The 15,410-nt window shown below is 45.7% G+C and overlaps 1 protein-coding gene across 1 annotated transcript in view; it reads left to right on the top strand.

Moving 5' to 3' along the window:
- The window catches only part of LOC124798723, a 198,071-nt gene that overhangs the window by 87,713 nt on the left and 94,948 nt on the right, over nucleotides 1–15,410 (top strand). The window contains exon 2 of the mRNA XM_047262247.1: nucleotides 12,786–12,880. Coding sequence (XP_047118203.1) covers nucleotides 12,786–12,880 — 95 coding nt within the window. The remainder of the gene's footprint in view (nucleotides 1–12,785; nucleotides 12,881–15,410) is intronic.

Genomic DNA, 15,410 nt, shown 5'->3' with positions numbered 1-15,410 from the left:
ACTCGACCAAGAACCCTGGATGAGTTAAAAGAGAGAATTCCGGATGCATTTCACAGTATCCCAGCTGATATGTTGCAGAAATCAATGAGTAATCCCCACAGCGGATTTCACGAATGTATTCGTATAGGAGGACGCCATCTAAAGGACGTAATTTTAAAAAAATGATAAATGCCATCAATGTTTCGTAAATGCACAAACGAAATACCTAAGACCATTCTAGTCTCTTTACCTACAAAGTAAAACACAAAAGAATGCAAAGACTATAGGACAATTAGTTTTATCAGTCAGTTTACAAAAGGTTATAAGGAGAGTCGTACTAAGCAGAATTGAAAAGAAAATTCAGGAGAGTACTGGAGAAGATCAGTTCGATTCCAGAAACGGTAAAGAAGCAAGAGACGCTGTAGGTTGTCTGAGAATGATTGGAGAAAGGGTGACTGAAATGATGAAGGTGTATATTTACTTTATGTACTAGAGCACGGCTTTCGGTAGAGTCAGCTGGTGTAACAGCTGAAATTTAAAAAAAATGTTGGCGTGGACTATAAAGGTAGAAGGTTAATAATGAAGATGTATAGCAAACAAAAGTGATTGAGTATGGAATGACAAGACGGAAGAGATAAGAACTGATACATAAGGCCATAGGGGATGCAATGGTTTTGTAATTAGAGAAGAAAGGACAAAATGAAGAAGACCAGGATCCTAAGGTATCGAAATTGGAACTGAAGAAAGCAATTCAGGAGCTCTGGGAAAAGAAAGCACTGGGCTATGACAGAATATCGTCTGAGGCAATGAAAATCTTAGGACAAAATCCAATAGCCAAATTGAGTGAAGTAGTATACAGAACTTGTGGCATGGAAATTTGGCTTCAGGATCTATTAGATTGATGCATAATTTCGTAAAGTTTTTGTTTTGCATGCTGGTCTTCCCATTGCAATGGGTTTATTTATCGATCGCCATTTTTTATTTGTAGTTCACTGTTGCTATTTGAGTTTACATGCTGTCATTTTGTCATTTGGAGCTAAAGAGTGGAGCTTTGGACGCTGGAATAAAATCGGGCGGTGCTGACAGAGTCACAAGAGGAGCTAAAGAAGATGTTGAAGAGTACTGCAAGAAGGAACAAGGCGTGTGGAATGCAGATAAATATAAGGAACACAAAAGTGATGAAAATAAGCAAGAAGGAAGCTTCAGTTAACATATTCTTAGGCGTAAACAAGGTAGGACAAGTAATCTTTTCTGTACCTGGGTAGTTTAATGACATGGAATGGAAGCTGCGCAGAAGAAATAAGAAGGAGGGTATCTATGGGAAAGAGAGCATCTGAATAGGTGAAGCAGTTAGTACATCTACTCATGCTATAAATTAAGGATAATGCTGATACATGGTGAAACAGCACTCTAGTGGGCAGTTTGCGGGTTTAAATCACCTCGGGGTATGATCATGCGGTGTATTTGATCTGCGGTCGTCGCACGGTGGCGCTGGCAGCGGTCCGCATACGCAGAGGTATGTTGGTGCATGTCAGAGTACGGTGCAGCGAGTAAGTGTGCAGACGTTTTCACGTGCTAATGGTGGCTGTGTGTTGAAAATAACGATATGAGGGGTAGAATACTAGGGCGACTGGAGGCTGGTCAAACACAGCAGGTCGTAGCACGGGCCGTCCGTGTGCCACAAAGTATGATCTCAAGATTACGGCAACGATTCCAGCAAGACAAGAAACGTGTCCAGGCGCTACAGTACGGGATGACCACAGTGTACAACACCACAAGAAGAAAGATATCTCACCATCAGTGCCCGCAGACGGCCACGGAGTACTGCAGGTAGCCTTGCTCGGGACCTTACCGCAGCCACTGGAACAGTTGTCTCCAGACACACAGTCGACAGACTGGTGTCAAGAACACAGTACATGGTGATCCCAGGTTATGTTCACGGACGAGTCCAGGTATAGTCTGAACAGTGATTCTCGCCGGGTTTTCATCTGGCGTGAACCAGGAACCAGATACCAACCCCTTAATGTCCTTGAAATGGAGGTCGTGGTTTGATGGTGTGGGGTGGGATTATGAATGGTGCACGAACACCCCTGCATGTCTTTGACAGAGGAACTGTAACAGATCAGGTGTATCGGGACGTCATTTTGCACCAGTATGTCCGCCTTTTCAGGGGTGCAGTGGGTCCCACCTTCCTCCTGATGGATGATAACGCACGGCCCCACCGAGCTGCCATCGTGGAGGTCGTGGAGGAGTACCTTGAAACAGAAGACATCAGGCGTATTGAGTGGCCTGCCTGTTCTCCAGACCTAAACCCCATCGAGCACGTCTGGGATGCTCTCGTCGACGTATCGCTGCACGTCTTCAAACCCCTACGACACTTCGGGAGCTCGATTGGCACTGGTGCAACAATGGGAGGCTATACCCTAGCAGCTGCTCGACCACCTGATCCAGAGTATGCCAACCCGTTGTGCGGCCTGTGTACATGTGAATGGTGATCATATCCTATATTGATGTCGGGGTTCATGCGCAGGAAACAGATCTGTGTCGTGTGTGTTACCTATGTGCCTATGCTATTATCGCCAGTTTTGTGTAGTGCCTCGTTGTGTGACACCACATTCTGCAATTATCCTTAATTTATGAGCATGAATGTAGAACAGCGCTTCTCAACGATGTTCCGCGGCACGATACCTGTATTCGTGAGATTTGTTAAGTGTGGCGCGGTACTTCTGAGTGTTTATGATACTGCTAATTAAAGTAATTGAAGTAATGTCACAGAATATTTATTCTTTAAAAAAAACAACACAGCATATAGTAATATTTCAGAACTTAACCCTATTTACAAGTTATTTATTTGTTTACGCTTTACCAGTTTGAACTATGAATGAGAAACGTGAGCCTATCGCTTCTTACACAAAAGTTGAATTCATGGTGGAACTGAAGACACACACGCGTTTGCTCTTCAACTGAGAGACGTCTCTCATATTTCTTGCTTTCTATGTTGTTAAAAATCCCAGCTCGCACAAATAGGTGGTGGAAAAGTGCAACACTGTGTTAACTGCTGTGACTGCTATTATTGGGTAGTCTTTCTTCGCTAACATCCCAAACTTGGTAAGTGGTAGTTTATCATACACTCCTGGAAATGGAAAAAAGAACACATTGACACCGGTGTGTCAGACCCACCATGCTTGCTCCGGACACTGCGAGAGGGCTGTACAAGCAATGGTCACACGCACGGCACAGCGGACACACCAGGAACCGCGGTGTTGGCCGTCGAATGGCGCTAGCTGCGCAGCATTTGTGCACCGCCGCCGTCAGTGTCAGCCAGTTTGCCGTGGCATACGGAGCTCCATCGCAGTCTTTAACACTGGTAGCATGCCGCGACAGCGTCGACGTGAACCGTATGTGCAGTTGACGGACTTTGAGCGAGGGCGTATAGTGGGCATGCGGGAGGCCGGGTGGACGTACCGCCGAATTGCTCAACACGTGGGGCGTGAGGTCTCCACAGTACATCGATGTTGTCGCCAGTGGTCGGCGGAAGGTGCACGTGCCCGTCGACCTGGGACCGGACCGCAGCGACGCACGGATGCACGCCAAGACCGTAGGATCCTACGCAGTGCCGTAGGGGACCGCACCGCCACTTCCCAGCAAATTAGGGACACTGTTGCTCCTGGGGTATCGGCGAGGACCATTCGCAACCGTCTCCATGAAGCTGGGCTACGGTCCCGCACACCGTTAGGCCGTCTTCCGCTCACGCCCCAACATCGTGCAGCCCGCCTCCAGTGGTGTCGCGACAGGCGTGAATGGAGGGACGAATGGAGACGTGTCGTCTTCAGCGATGAGAGTCGCTTCTGCCTTGGTGCCAATGATGGTCGTATGCGTGTTTGGCGCCGTGCAGGTGAGCGCCACAATCAGGACTGCATACGACCGAGGCACACAGGGCCAACACCCGGCATCATGGTGTGGGGAGCGATCTCCTACACTGGCCGTACACCACTGGTGATCGTCGAGGGGACACTGAATAGTGCACGGTACATCCAAACCGTCATCGAACCCGTCGTTCTACCATTCCTAGACCGGCAAGGGAACTTGCTGTTCCAACAGGACAATGCACGTCCGCATGTATTCCGTGCCACCCAACGTGCTCTAGAAGGTGTAAGTCAACTACCCTGGCCAGCAAGATCTCCGGATCTGTCCCCCATTGAGCATGTTTGGGACTGGATGAAGCGTCGTCTCACGCGGTCTGCACGTCCGGCACGAACGCTGGTCCAACTGAAGCGCCAGGTGGAAATGGCATGGCAAGCCGTTCCACAGGACTACATCCAGCCTATCTACGATCGTCTCCATGGGAGAATAGCAGCCTGCATTGCTGCGAAAGGTGGATATACACTGTACTAGTGCCGACATTGTGCATGCTCTGTTGCCTGTGTCTATGTGCCTGTGGTTCTGTCAGTGTGATCATGTGATGTATCTGACCACAGGAATGTGTCAATAAAGTTTCCCCTTCCTGGGACAATGAATTCACGGTGTTCTTATTTCAATTTCCAGGAGTGTATTTCGGTTGTGTTCGATCTGTCTGAAGTTCTGAGAGCTACTCTTCCGCCTGCAGAGGAAACTCGGTGGCGGATTCTGGAGACATAGCATAAGGCTGCGCACTCAGTCGAAGTTGTCGACAGGGATGAAGGGAAAATGTTGAGCCATGTTATTCTCGAGAACCATGAAGTGATTTAAAGTGAGTTAGTAGTTACGCCAGCGTGTGGATCTACCTCGAAGGTAAGAGGAAACATCTTAAGATATTTCTTTTCCACATGTGATTTCCGTATTCTAAGTTGTTTTAAAGAACCCAGTGAGTTTGTCACTTGACGTCAGCGTATTTTCTTCTTGCATACTCTCGTTCAGGTAATATAAGTGGCGAAAAATTGAAGATCACTCCGCTCATTTAATTGAGCTGCAAAGTATTGCTTTAGGTGCTAAACAGATTTAACGGCTCTTTCTTCAATTCAAAACATCTTTCCAGGACTCTACCATTTGACTACTAGCAGCTCTCAGTATGCAGAACCAACGTGCCATGTCGAGATCCCGCTTAGTGGCACAACTCTTTGAGCAGTCTCGTCTTAAGAGCCCTAAACTTAACGAAATTTACTATGTTAATGATTGAATTTTAAACACTTCCAAGTTCTGCTGGAATTGTCTCCACTACCAGAGCCTCACGGTGTATGAAGCAATGTGCTAAATCTACCTGTTGGGAAATCATGATTCAACCTTGCAACAAAGTCACTGAATCTTCCACCCATTGCTGGTGCACCGCCTGGGCTAACAGAAATACCCTCTCTAGGCCAACCAGTTTCGTTCCAAGGTGTTTGATAAAGAATTATATACATCTGAGCCACCTGACGTTGACAGTTCAGTACACACGAAAACTAATCCTCATCAACAAATTTTCTCCAACTCAGTAATCGTCATTTCTTACTTATATCGGTTGAAATACACGACCATCGCTTAGCTTTTCATGAACATTGCACTGGAATTCTGAAGACATGCCATCAATTTGCCGGGAAAAATAGTATCGTTTGGCAATGGAAACAAAGATATTTCCTTCTCGGCGCCATCACCTAACATCTATTTTACTATTTCGTTACATGCGGCGATAAATACATCCTCTACAATAATACGTAGTTGCATTTTTCGCTACTATTTTGCCAACTTCGTAACTGGCCACTTCTGCTTTTTGAGAAGTAGTTGCTCTCCATATAATAGCTTTGGCCTGCTTTTCTGCTGATGAAAATCAATCGGATAAGATAACTCTTATCTTTCCCAGATAAGTGTTCATCATTGCCATTCAGATGTCTTTCCAGTTTAGTAGGGATCATGGATTCAAATCTTTGTTTTTCTCCGCACACGACGCGTTCTAACAGACAGTTTTGAGGTGCACTGAACGTAAACCCAAAATTTTAATAATTCTCTTGGGACTTACGAAATATTCGAGTAGTTTGCATTGCTTTCAAGAGACTTACACCTGGAATCGGTTTCGTTCTCACTTTTGCTTCTGTTATTTGTTTCTGTCACTGAGTAGTCTTCTACTTGTTTCCTTTCAATCAAAAACTTATCCATATTCGTAAATTAACACATTAACAAGACAATACAAACATGTGTGTAACTAAAAATCAGCCGCAAAATACGCCACAACACGGACTACGTCAGGATTTTAGGACTGCTAGTCTACAAACAAATGATTGGTGAAGGCTAGCTGTGCGCAAGCCAGACAGAGGCTCTCGTGCTGTTGCTGATTCGTACGTTAGCCTCTCCTCATGTTTCCAACTGAAATGTCAGTGTGCCACGGGAACTTGCTACATTGTACAGTGTGTCACGAATAAAAATGTTTGAGGACCATTGATCTAGAAGAATTCCAATGGAGCTGAGGAAAAGATTGCTGAGTGTTATGTCTGGAGTTTAGAGTATATTTTGTACAGCAATGAAACATGGACAGTTAAAAAGAAAGAAGAAAAATGTTTAGATAGTTTTGAAATGTGGTTATGGAAAAGAATTCTTCAGGCGATGTGGACTGACAGACTCAGGAATGAAGAAGTGATGAAGAAATTCCACAGGGAAATAAAGATTATTTGAAGTGATTAGAGGTGGAAAATATCCTGGATGGGACATATGCTGCGTAGGAATTGACTGCAATAAAGAATTATGCATGCAAAAGTGGAAGGAATGAGGAGAAGAGGTAGGAAGAGAATTGGAATGATGTACAGGGTGATTCAAAAAGAATACCACAACTTTAGGAATTTAAAACTCTGCAACGACAAAAGGCAGAGCTAAGCACTATCTGTCGGCGAATTAAGGCAGCTATAAAGTTTCATTTAGTTGTACATTTGTTTGCTTGAGGCGCTGTTGACTAGGCGTCAGCGTCAGTTGATGCTAAGATAGCGACCGCTCAACAGAAAGCTTTTTGTGTTATTGAGTACGGTAGAAGTGAATCGACGACAGTTGTTCAGCGTGCACTGAGAATCAACGGGAAACAACTCAGTATGGACGTGACTCGCCTAAGGTGAACGTTTTCTGTGCCATTTCAGCCAATAAAGTTTTCGGTCCCTTTTTCTTCGAAGGTGCTACTGTAACTGGACTACAGTATCTGGAGATGTTAGAGAATTGGCTGTTCCCTCAGCTCGAACAAGAAGCACAACAATTCATATTTCAGCAGGATAGAGCGCCACCACATTGGCACTTATCTGTCCGCAACTACCTGAACGTCAACTACCCGAGGCGATGGATCGGCCGCCAGGCAGCCCGTGACAGAGCACTTCATCACTGGCCTCCAAGAAGCCCTGATCTTACCCCCAGCGATTTTTTCTTATGTGGGTATGTTAAGGATATGGTGTTTCGGCCACCTCTCCCAGCCACCATTGATGATTTGAAACGAGAAATAACAGCAGCTATCCAAACTGTTACGCCTGATATGCTACAGAGAGTGTGGAACGAGTTGGAGTATCGGGTTGATATTGCTCGTGTGTCTGGAGGGGGCCATATTGAACATCTCTGAACTTGTTTTTGAGTGAAAAAAAACCTTTTTAAATACTCTTTGTAATGATGTATAACAGAAGGTTATATTATGTTTCTTTCATTAAATACACATTTTTAAAGTTGTGGTATTCTTTTTGAATCACCCTGTATAACATTAGAAGAGGACGAACATACAAACAGATGAAGATGCGGAGAACAGTACACGATGGAGAGCTTCCAGCTGAAACTTATCGTAAGATCAAAGACCTTGTTAAGATAACTAGACTCCCTGAGGGCGCTGCAGTCGCAGGATAAATTGAACTTTCGGTTGGCCGCCATTGTGGTGGTAAGAGTCTGTTAAGTAGAAGTGTATTGCGGATTTTAAGGGCACAGATCGAACATTATGTATTTATCGGGGGGATAGTATTTCTTAGACGAAATTGTACTGTCTGTACATTGCAGTTTACTTGAAGAACATTGAGGAAGAGTTTGCACAGCGTTTAAATGCACAAATAAATTCGGGAAGCCAGCCGGTATTAACTTTCATAGTTACGTGGATCTTTTAGATGTTTTTATGTCAACGCACTTGACTGATAAATGTGTCTACAACGTGACCACATAATGGACGTGCATTTAATTGCAGGTTTCCTGATTCAAAACCACCGCTTTCAGAAAAATTGTTAAAGGCTGTCAGGAGGCAAGTTTTCCGCCCTACAGAAAACGATTTTCTGTGCTCAGAACATTTCGAGTGGAGTTGTTTTCTCGCGGTCGATGTAAATTGCGTCCTATCAGCCAAGTATTCAGCGAGCCATTCGCGTATCTATGAAGACAATCCGTACGATCGTCTGTTGGTTAATATCCCTTTCTGATATCTAGGAAGACCTGTTCATCTGTATCCAAAGTCTGCAGGATGTTGACCACGAATAAAAAAAGCTTTTTTTCTCAGGAATAACTTGTGCTATATCTGTTCTGATATTATGTGAGAAGCTGTTGCTTTTCTTCCGGGAACGTATTAATGTTTGAGGTTGAAACATGCTTTAGGATCCTGCAACAGACACAGGCAGCAGCCTGGATTGACATAGAGGATTTGTTCGGTAGGCTATTCGGCCTTGTACTGTGTCAGTAGACAACAAAATGACTCGTTTCGCGTTGAAAAGTAATGCAACACTTTTTTCTCGTCCAGTTTCGGTTGAAAAAATGCGGAATTTGTCACGGAACATCTTTGAATATCCCCGCTCGAGTCGCCATAGTTTTGATGAAGTTCCGATAGATGGTGGCGTCTATAGCTGCGGTGCGCTCCAAACGGAGAACTGTCATTGAGTTTATTTTGGCGGAAAAACCAAAGCATAGCAGATATTCATATGCGCTTGCAGAATGTCTACGGAGACCTGGCAGTGAACAAAAGCACGGTGAGTCGTTGGGCGAAACGCCTGTCACCACCGTAACAATGTCACGTAAACCTGTCCGACCTTCCGTGTTACGACCGGCCACAAACAGATATGACTTCAGCAATGTTGGAACGTGCGGACTGTCTCATTCGAGGTGGCCGATGGATCACAATTAAACACCTCACTGCACAACTCGACGTCTCTGTTGGTGGTGCTGACACAATAGGTGTGTGCCCGCTGGGTTCCTCACCGCCCAACAGAAGACAATAAAGAACAATGAAGAACTATCTGTGCCGAATTGTATGCGCGTTAGGAGGCTGATCGTGACAGTTTATTGTCGAACGAAACAGGCTATGAAGCGTGGGTCATCATTTACAACCGGAAACAAAACGACAATCCATGTCGTGGGGCCACACCACATTTCCTTCGTAGAACAAGTTCAAAGCAGCACCCTTGAAACGTTCCCTTAGAAAAATTAGGAATGACTGTGCTAGTAAACTTCAACATTATTTGATTTTCAAACAGCTGAGCAAAACTCAACGTACTCAAACAGTTTTCTCTTTACTTATTCTGATCATCACTTCACTGACACACAATATTTTTAGCGCAACGCAATCTGACTTTCAATGATCCCTACAAAAGAATGGCCCTGACTAGCAATAACCTATACCTTTCATGAATCACTTACCTCAGAAAAATCTTCGTTACTCGAACTACTGTAATACAGCGAGCGCCAATACTGCCAGCTAAATAAAAGATTCTAACTACTGAAGGCACTAACTACGGATAGGCATAGTTAGCAAATGAAAGATTTTTATAGAGAACAAATAATGTGTTTACCTTAATAGTGCTCAAAAGTCATCATATATATATCTATCAATTCATGACATCCATCTTTATATATTTCCTTTTTCTGGCGGGCACACGTCCAGATCGTCCGCTTATAGCAACCTCTCAAAACTCTTGGCGTCTCTCTCTCTCTCTCTCTCTCTCTCTCTCTCTCACCACATCCACCACTGCTGGCGGCTCACCTCCAACAGCCCAACGCTACGCGCCGTTCACATCCAACTGCCCAACACTACACAAGGGAATATTTCAACAATGAGTCCAACCAGCCACAGACTGCACACAGCGCAGTCAGTGATTTTCATGCAGAGCACTACGTGGCGTTACCAACCTAAAAACCTAAACAGCCTACTTACACCCTCAACCAGTATACTTATGGTGACGGTATTCAGAGACTCTGAAGGGGTTATTCTGTTCGATGCCCTCCCTCGTCGTGCAACTGTCAACTCTGAACTATATTGTGCTACCCTCAAGAAACAAGAAACGACTGCAGCGTGTTCGTTGCCACAAAGATTTTCAAAAATGTTCAAATGTGTGTGAAATCTTATGGGACTTAACTACTGAGGTCCCTAAGCTTACACACTACTTAACCTAAATTATGCTATGGACAAACACACACACACACACATGCCCGAGCGAGGAGTCGAACCTCCGCCGGGAGCAGCCGTACGGTCCATGACTGCAGCGCCTTACACCGCTCGGCTAATACCGCGTGGTGCAACAAAAATGCAAACGAACTTCTCCTTTCCCGTGACAACGTAAGGCTTCACGCAAGTCTGCGTATCCCAGTGGATCTCACAAAACTTTACTCCCGTATGGGTTAGAGATTTTCCCCGCTCAGGTACTGGGCGTTTGTGTCGTCTTTCATCATTCTCATTTCATCCTCATCGACGCGCAGGTCGCCGAAGTGGCGTCACCTCAAAAGACTTGCACCAGGACACCAGGTCTACCCGCCGGGAGGCCCTCGCCACAAGACATTTTTTGGGGTCGATGACCTCAGCAGTTTGGTCCCATAGGAACTTGCCACAAATTTCCAAAATTCCACGACATTTTCATTTCATTGGACTGCTTTTCCTCAGACAGCCTGCAACCCGGATCCCGAACCTTCCGACTTCGATCTGTTTGGCCCAATGACCGACGTATTCTGCGGGAAGCAGTACATACCTGATGGGGAGGTTATTGATGCAGCGAGACGTTCGCTCCGGCGTCCCTCCCAGTGAAGTGACGTAAGCCAGTCGCGTTGAACGGAGATTGAAAAATAGGGTTTTGCAACTACACTACTGGCCATTAAAATTGCTATTCCAAGAAGAAATGCAGATGATAACCGGGTGTTCATTGGACAAATATATTATACTAGAACTCACATGTGATTACATTTTCACGCAATTTGGGTGCATAGATCCTGAGAAATCAGTACCTAGAACAACCACCTCTGACCGTAATAACGGCCTTGATACACCTGGGCATTGAGTCAAACAGAGCTTGGATGGCGTGTACAGGTACAGCTACCCATGCAGCTTCAACACGATTCCACAGTTCATCCAGAGTAGTGACTGGCGTATTGTGACGAACCAGTTGCTCGGTCACCATTGACCAGACGTTTTCAATTGGTGAGAGATCTGGAGAATGTGCTGGCCAGGGCAGCAGTCGAACATTTTCTGTATCCAGAAAGGCCCGTACAGGACCTGCTACTTGCGGTCGTGCATTATCCTGCTGAAATGTAGGGTTTTGCAAGGATCGAATGAAGGGTAGAGCCGTGGGTCGTAACACATCTGAAATGTAATGTCCACTGTTCAAAGTGCCGTCAATGGGAACAAGAGGTGACCGAGACATGTAACCAATGGCACCCCATACCATCACGCCGGGTGATACGGCAGTATGGCGATGACGAATACACGCTTCCAATGTGCGTTCACCGCGATGTCGCCAAACACGGATGCGACCATCGTGATGCTGTAAACAGAACCTGGATTCATCCGAAAAAAATGACGTTTTGCAATTCGTGCACCCAGGTTCGTCGTCGACTACACCATAGCAGGCGCTCCTGCCTGTGATGCAGCGTCAAGGGTAACCGCAGCCACGGTCTCCGAGCTGATAGTCCATGCTGCTGCAAACGTCGTCGAACTGTTCGTGCAGATGGTTGTTGTCTTGCAAACGTCCCCAGCTGTTGACTTAGGGATCGAGACGTGGCTGCACGATCCGTCACAGCCATGCGGATAAGATTCCTGTCATCTCGACTGCTAGTGATACGAGGCCGTTGGGATCCAGCACGGCGTCCCGTATTACCCCCCTGAACCCAACGATTCCATATTCTGCTAACAGTCATTGGATCTCGACCAACGCGAGCAGCAATGTCGCCATACGATAAACCGCAATAGCGATAGGCTACAATACGACCTTCATCAAAGTCGGAAACGTGATGGTACGCATTTCCCCTCCTTCCACGAGGCATCACAACGACGTTTCACCAGGCAACGCCGGTCAACTGCTGTTTGTGTAGGAGAAATCGGTTGGAAACTTTCCTCATGTCAGCGCGTTGTAGGTGTCGCCACCGGCGCCAACCTTCTGTGAATGCTCTTAAAAGCTAATCATTTGCATATCACAGCATCTTCTTCCTGTCGGTTAAATTTCGCGTCTGTAGCACGTCATCTTCGTGGTGAAGCAATTTTAGTGGCCAGTTGTGTAAAAGAGTGGGGAATGATACGATGTATTGGAATCGTGAATAAAACGAAACTTCTATCAAATTAAAATGTGCTGCATTGCTTATTGAACGACCCCGTAACTCTAGCAAACCATTAAATCGCTTTGACGTCATTTACGTAACTGCGTTTCCTGTCTGTGTCAGTCATTTCGAAATTGTAGACGTTTCGCGTCAAGAGTACTCTTGCGGCGGAACAGTGAAGAAAACGGCGAGGGCCCACGTCGACGGCAGAGCTGTGACCCGACTGACGTTTGGCTACGGCAGCGGCGCACCACTAGCAGCGCGTCCCTGCGACCTCGCAGCCAGCTGTGGGTGGGAGGGAGTGCAGCAGATAATGGGTGAATGGGTGTGAGGGCGCCGGCACTTAGCAGGCAGTTACCGCACAGCCGGCGGCCAGCCCGGTCCTCTGCCTGCGGCGCGGGCGCAGCAAGTGTCAACAGCCGCCGTACACTGTGGCGGACCTCACGTAGGTACGTCAGTTGCAATCTTAGGGCTCCCTAAAAGCCGATCTCTTTAGCTATCCTCTTCCTCGTGTCTTCAGTGGAGGTCTTACTCGGTGTGGTGTGAGTGTAGATTGGTGGTGGTGGTGGTGGTGGAGGTTAAAAAGGTTTAACCCTTTCGTGGGCAAAATTATTGAGCAGTTATTTTTAATGAATGGAGAGCAGATAGTAGTTAACAGGTATGTGTATTTATCATACAGAATATCAAATTTGCTCCAACTGTGAAAGTAAGGTCACACAACAAGGTGGGAAGTATTCTTCCCACCGCCCTTCCTTGGAGTTAAATGACAAAAACAACTTTTTCAATATATGTCATATTTATTTGATAAATTTACTTCTCTTGTTACAATGATTGTTCACAATTACTTGCCATGAAATTTTCTGAAACATGGGTCTATGCAAAGTGGTATTTGACAATATGTACAAACACAGCGAGTGCTCTTTTCCGCAGCTTTGGTACTACAATGACGGCACATCCAGTAGGTTTCTCCTAAAATGGGTTGATGCTCCCCTACAGCCACATGACGAAAATCTTCAGGTACTTTACCCCTTTTTGCCAGAAAGACATGTTTTTGTCCACGCCTTTTTTGGGATGAGAAGCCAGCGATAAATTGTCTGGCTATATGGATCCTGTATGTGAGCTGATCATGCTGTCCACTTTCTCTTTTACTTATTCTCCACAAGATAAAACTGTTCACTGCAGCATCGTCCACCAGGAAATAAAATATTGTGTGCCACCATTTTACAGAACGTCTGCCAATAGCATACCTTTCTCGTAATTGATCAAACGTATCGACACCACCCATTATTTTGTTGTATTCTGCCACAACTTCAGGACAAGAAATCTCTGTACTAGTACCGTCCTTGTTTTTCCTTTTCACTGTGGCTGTTTCTCATGGGTCATGAATTGAGGACAGGACTGGCCGGTCATCCATCCATTTTACTGCAGAAATGGCTTCTTTTGTTTCAAATTGGAATTCTCCTCGTTCCAATTTTATGTTTTCCTTCATAAATTTGGGTAAATCAAAAGTATTTACTTTATACTATAGCTTTCAGGAAAAAATCACAAAATGTCACGCAAACAGCACCCCTACAGAGCAACACTCAGCTATACAATGCCTCTGCGCGAAGGTACAGCAAAAACGGCGGGAACAGTATAGTACCGTATACTGTTCCCTAGGTGGTAGCACCGTACAGAGGTGGGAACTTTGAATCCCACGGGACTAGGAGCGAGTTCATTGAAGTGGGAAGCATGTTTCCCACGGCTCACGAAAGGGTTAAAGGTCACTTTTTTATGTTAATCTTGAATAACACGAAAACCACGGCTTCTAGCGAAAGTGCTTTCCTATACAAAACTAAGTTATATTATACACTGAAGCGCCAAACAAACTGTTATAGGCATGCATATTCAAATAAGGAGATACGTAAACAGGCAGTATCCGGCGCTGCAGCCGGCAACGCCTATATAAGACAACAAGTGTCTCGTGCCGTTGTTACGTCGGTTACTGCTGCTATAATGGCAGTTTATCCAGATTTGAGTTTGAACCTAGTATTATAGTTGATGCACGAGATATGGGATACCGCATCTACGAGGTAGCGTTGAAGTGAGGATTTTCCCGTACAACCTTTTCCCGAGTGTACCGGGGCTATCAGGATCCCGGTAAAGCATCAAATCTCCGACATCGCTGCGACCGGAAAAACATCTTGCAAGAACGCGACCAACGACGACTGAAGAGAATCGGTCAACGCGACAGAAGTGGAACCCTTCCGCAAATTGCTGCAGATTTCAGTGCTGGGCCGTCAACAAGTGTCAGCGTGAGAACTTTTCAATGAAACATCATCGATGTGGGCTTTCGGAGCCGAAAGCCCACTCGTGTACTCTTGATAAGTGCACGACACAAACCTTTACGCCTCGCCTGGGCCCGTCAACACCGACTTTGGACTGTTGATGACTGGAACCATGTTCCCTAGTCGGACGAGTCTCGTTTCAAATTCTATCAAGCGGATGGACTTGTACAGGTATGGAGACAACCTCATGAATTGATGATCCCTGCATGTCAGCAGGCGACTGTTCACATTGGAGGAGGCTCTGTAATGGTGTAGGGCGTGTGCAGTTGGAGTGATATAGTCTAGATACGACTTTGACAGGTAACACGTACGTAAGCATCTAGTTTGATAACCAGCATCCATTCATGTCCATTGTGCATTCCGACGGACTTGGACCATTCCAGCAGTGTAGTGCGGCACCCCATACGTCCAGAATTGCTACAGAATGGCTCCAGGAACACTCTTCTGGGTTTAAACACTTCCGCTGGCCACCAAACTCCCCAGACATGAAAATTATTGAGCTTATCTGGGATGCCTTGTAAAGTGCTGTTCAGAAGAGATCTCCACCGCGTCGTACAGTTACGAATGTATGGACAGCCCTGCAGGATTCATGGTGTCAACTCCCTCCAGCACTAATTCAGACATTAGTCGAGTCCATCCCACGTCTTG

Source organism: Schistocerca piceifrons, chromosome 5 (genome assembly GCF_021461385.2).
Source record: "Schistocerca piceifrons isolate TAMUIC-IGC-003096 chromosome 5, iqSchPice1.1, whole genome shotgun sequence".
Classification (NCBI taxonomy): Eukaryota; Metazoa; Arthropoda; class Insecta; order Orthoptera; family Acrididae; genus Schistocerca; species Schistocerca piceifrons.
This window is presented reverse-complemented; position numbering and strand designations above follow the sequence as displayed.